We start from the raw sequence: 3,764 nt of genomic DNA, 5'->3' as shown, positions 1-3,764 counted from the left end.
ATCATTGTCTCTCCTTCTTATCTCAAAGGATAGTAGTATAAGAGTTGTATTATTCCACTAAATGAAAATATAAATGCACTAAAATATTATTTTATGGATAGTGATTTGGAGTCGGGATATTTATGTGAGTGAGGGCATTTATGATTTCATCATCACGTAAATTGTTTGCTCAAATAAAATTAGACGAATGTGTCATAACTGCATATATAGGATAAAATGAAAAATACGTGCGTGTTTATATTGAGATCATATATAAACCTCGAGGACGATCGACACAAAATACATGCATGTAGTACTAATTAATTGGTATTAATTAATTAGTACATGCATGTAGTATTAACTAGTAGTAGGTATAAGCACCTAAGTACTCTTCGTCTTTACAGGTGTGACAGGGGTCGAGACCTTTGGGCTAACATCAGTACTCTTCATCGTGGTAGGTGTTACAGGGGTTGAGTCCTCAGGGGTGGAGGCCGTTGGGGTAACACCAGTACTCTTGGTCGTGCCAGGGGTCGTGGCCATTGGACCAACACCAGGCTGGTAGGGCACTCCGGTGGAAGGGATCCAAGAATCACCCATGATGAATTTGCTAACAGAATACTGTTCAGCTTCTTCTGGAGTAATCTTCTTGATCCCTTTCCATGTCACTCTCTTACTCGTGTCGGCACCGGGACCTTTATTGTTCAGCTCAGCATACCAGAGTGTGTTGAGAGTTTCGGTATTGTTATTCCATGGAAACCACCCATCTGGGTGTATCACAGCATCAATCTGAGAATTCATGATAAGCACCTTGGCGTATGGCATCCACGGCCGTCCGAGGTACGCCCTCACCTTATTCCCAGCCTTGGCTAATTCTGGTTCCGCGGTGATGGTGCAGTTCTGAAGGACGAAGCCGGATTTCAGGTCAGGACCTTTGCGTGACTGGGCTGTGACAAATGCTAGGTTTTTGTTTGGCATCCTGATCAGCATCTTGCAGTTCTGGAAGACAGCTTTGGCGTCGCCCATTACGAAGTCCACGGTACCAGAAATGGTGCAGTCGCGGTAGAACTGGCGGTGGTTATGAGCGTAGAGGGTGTCCTGGAAACCTTCGATTAGGCAGTTGTAGATGACTGACCTGTCAGAAGTTATACGAAGTGCCACGGCTTGATGTCCGTCAGGTCCGGCATTGTTCTCAATTGCAAGGTCCTTGAAAATGAATCGTTCCCCACTTGCACCTACATAAACATTTTATTTATATATATTGGACCACAACAATCATATACAGATGATGATTTGACGAATGCATGATTAAATATTGTAGCATTGTCATTATTTTCTATATCTTTATTGTATTTAAATTTCATTTAATAATGTTACTAATTTAGAAAGCCTTTGCATCCATAGAATCGTTTATTTTCCACTCTTATTATTAGTTTTGGATTATATATAATAAAGTTACTGACAGTAAAATTACATTATCAATAAGGTATGGATGATTTTCCTCTGCAACAGCAGCAGGTGACTAAGATCGATTCAGTGCTTTAATGTTTGAATTAGATAAAGTATACAATAGTCAGGATATTTACATGTGGTACCCGTTAATGGAAAATTATAAAAACTCTTAATTTACCTTCACACATGAAAATGAAAAGTTTTTAAGAAAAAGCATGCCCATTAATAGAGGTACCAAATAGTAAATTCTCCTGAATTATTGTATACTCCCGTATGAATTGATATCAACTCCTTGTTTCATTTATAAATTAAAACTACTACTATATATACTATTGAGTAGTGGCTTACCAACTGTTGCAGTTTCATATGTCTGCATACCATCACCAGCAAAGCTTTTGCTTTCGGTGATCTTGGTTTTGGTTGGGCCGTCGCCAATGAGAACAACACCACTCATTTGTTTTGTGAAATTCAATCTCTCCTTATAAACACCAGCCTTGATATGGATGACAAAGGGGCCGGCAGGTACGGCACCTTTCTTCAAAGGGATATCCTTTATGGCTTCATTAATGGTCTGATACTTCCCTGATCCATCCTGCGCCACCACAACATTAGGTTTGATCTTTCCCGGAGTAGCCTGGATGAGCTTGCGTGTGGTGTGGTCGACCCATGAAGGGAACTCGTGGGAACTCTCATGTTCTTCTATGTGTTTCCTCCCGCCAAATACTACTTGGGATGGTATTTCGGAAAAACTGGGGTCTTCAAAAATGGAGGAGAGCTTGGTGACCATTGCAAGGCCATTGCTGGCCAGCTCGTCCGATGTCTTCAAGCGCTCCTTCATCGCCTCTCCTTCCTTCCCGGTGAAGGCGTCCAAGCAAGTCTGTTGGTAGGTGATGGCACCACTGAGCCATGTCTGGAGGTCTGAAAGCAAAACATCTACATCTTTCTTGTCAACAGTAGAGCAGCTATTAAGCCTGTTGTAAGAGTCTTCGATATCACTAATTGCGTCATTCAAGAGCTCTCTACACATCCTGACAGCTTCAGGGACTCCAGGCTTCTTAAAGTCGTTTATAAAAGTGTGGATTCCGGACATTACGTCTTCAAGCTCCTTCTTGGCTACATGGAACCCTAGCTTGATGAGATCTTTGGGATGGTGGTCATTTTTGCCACCGGCAGCAGTCAGTCTGTTCTTGCATATATCCTGGAAATCTGTGACACCGCAGACCACATCCATTGCCATCTTTATTGAATTGGATTTAGCAGGTTCTATCTTGGGCGTTTGTGTGACCACCACTAGTGAAGCTATAACAACTGTCACTAGAACTACAGCACCTACAATGATGGGGGTGTTCTTCTTCTCCATATTGTTAATATATGGTTTCGAAGAACTACGAGTTTATGATCTAAACAACAAAGGAAAATTTGGAAATACAATCTGAGTTGTATTCACTCTTCTTGTATTTTTTTTCTTTTCCTTTGATGTTTGATCAGAGAATGAGGGGTACCCCTAAGACCTTCTGGGGGCTCCTCGTGACATGAACCACCTTTGTGCCCTTGGTGGTTTGATCTGTAAACTTGGAAAATGGTGGCAAACATGTATATATACATATGGGAGGTATGAGAGAGAGACAAGCAACAAAGAGAATATAGGGGGACACCCAATTTGGTTGAAAAATGCGAGGCTGGGAGGTCCCTAAACAGTTGGTATTTTAGACTTTTTATCTTTTATTTGGTCAATTTGGAACCCTAAATTTACTCTGAATCGTTGTTAATTTATTTGAAAGCGGTTGTGGTGGCGTTGTTCACGAGAAATGTGTGACTCATTTTAAATGACAACGAGAAATGTCTTTAGATTGCCTCCAGATCGTGGTAAATCGTTTATTTTTGCATTTACAGATAATTAAACTAACCCCTCCAAATAGATAAAAATTGCATAGACCTATCAATGAATTGGATTTTGATCTAAATACGTGAGTTGCACAATTCGAAATGAATGTGAGAGTTTGTATTAAAAATAAATTAGAGGGGGTGAATAGGTTTTCCTTAATCCTTTATCCAATTTTTACTTATTTTAATTTTATCAAAATAAAACTAATAAAAAAATGAAGTGTAAGTAAACTAAATAAAGTTTGAGAGATAACACTGGGTTTTTGTGCGTGGAAACTTTAGTTGAAGAAATCCACCCAACCGAAATGAAAACCATGAAGACTTTCGCAACCTCGAGGGAAACGATCCACTATGTTTGAAGTAAGGTACAACTCACTTTGACTCAGACACACACCCCTTCACTCTAACGAGACTCAACTTGCTGAAAGTCCCTAACTTTGCAACCTCCTGTC

At 40.4% G+C, this 3,764-nt stretch overlaps 1 protein-coding gene across 1 annotated transcript; it reads right to left on the bottom strand.

The window, feature by feature from the left end:
* Positions 1-207: 207 nt before the first annotated feature.
* On the bottom strand, positions 208-2,975 carry LOC132278004 (pectinesterase-like). The gene is made up of 2 exons (XM_059780098.1): positions 1,777-2,975; positions 208-1,211 (listed from the first exon to the last, which is right to left on the bottom strand). Exons 1-2 carry the CDS (start codon positions 2,786-2,788, stop codon positions 361-363), a joined length of 1,863 nt encoding a protein of 620 aa, XP_059636081.1. The 5' UTR covers positions 2,789-2,975; the 3' UTR covers positions 208-360.
* Between the last annotated feature and the right edge of the window lie 789 nt (positions 2,976-3,764).

The sequence above is a fragment of the Cornus florida genome, unplaced genomic scaffold (assembly GCF_030987335.1).
Source record: "Cornus florida cultivar Cherokee Brave unplaced genomic scaffold, ASM3098733v1 CherokeeBrave_3.0.0_Hap2_Chr01, whole genome shotgun sequence".
NCBI lineage: Eukaryota > Viridiplantae > Streptophyta > Magnoliopsida > Cornales > Cornaceae > Cornus > Cornus florida.
Note: the sequence above shows the minus strand (reverse complement) of the source record. Positions and strands in the feature narration are given on the sequence as shown.

Bases quoted from the DNA above. Each gene is read 5' to 3' on its own strand.
- LOC132278004 (XM_059780098.1), bottom strand. From the start codon at position 2,788: ATGGAGAAGAAGAACACCCCCATCATTGTAGGTGCTGTAGTTCTAGTG. The intron at 1,212-1,776 runs GTAAGCCACTAC...ATGTTTATGTAG, and splicing joins ATATGAAACTGCAACAGTTG to GTGCAAGTGGGGAACGATTC.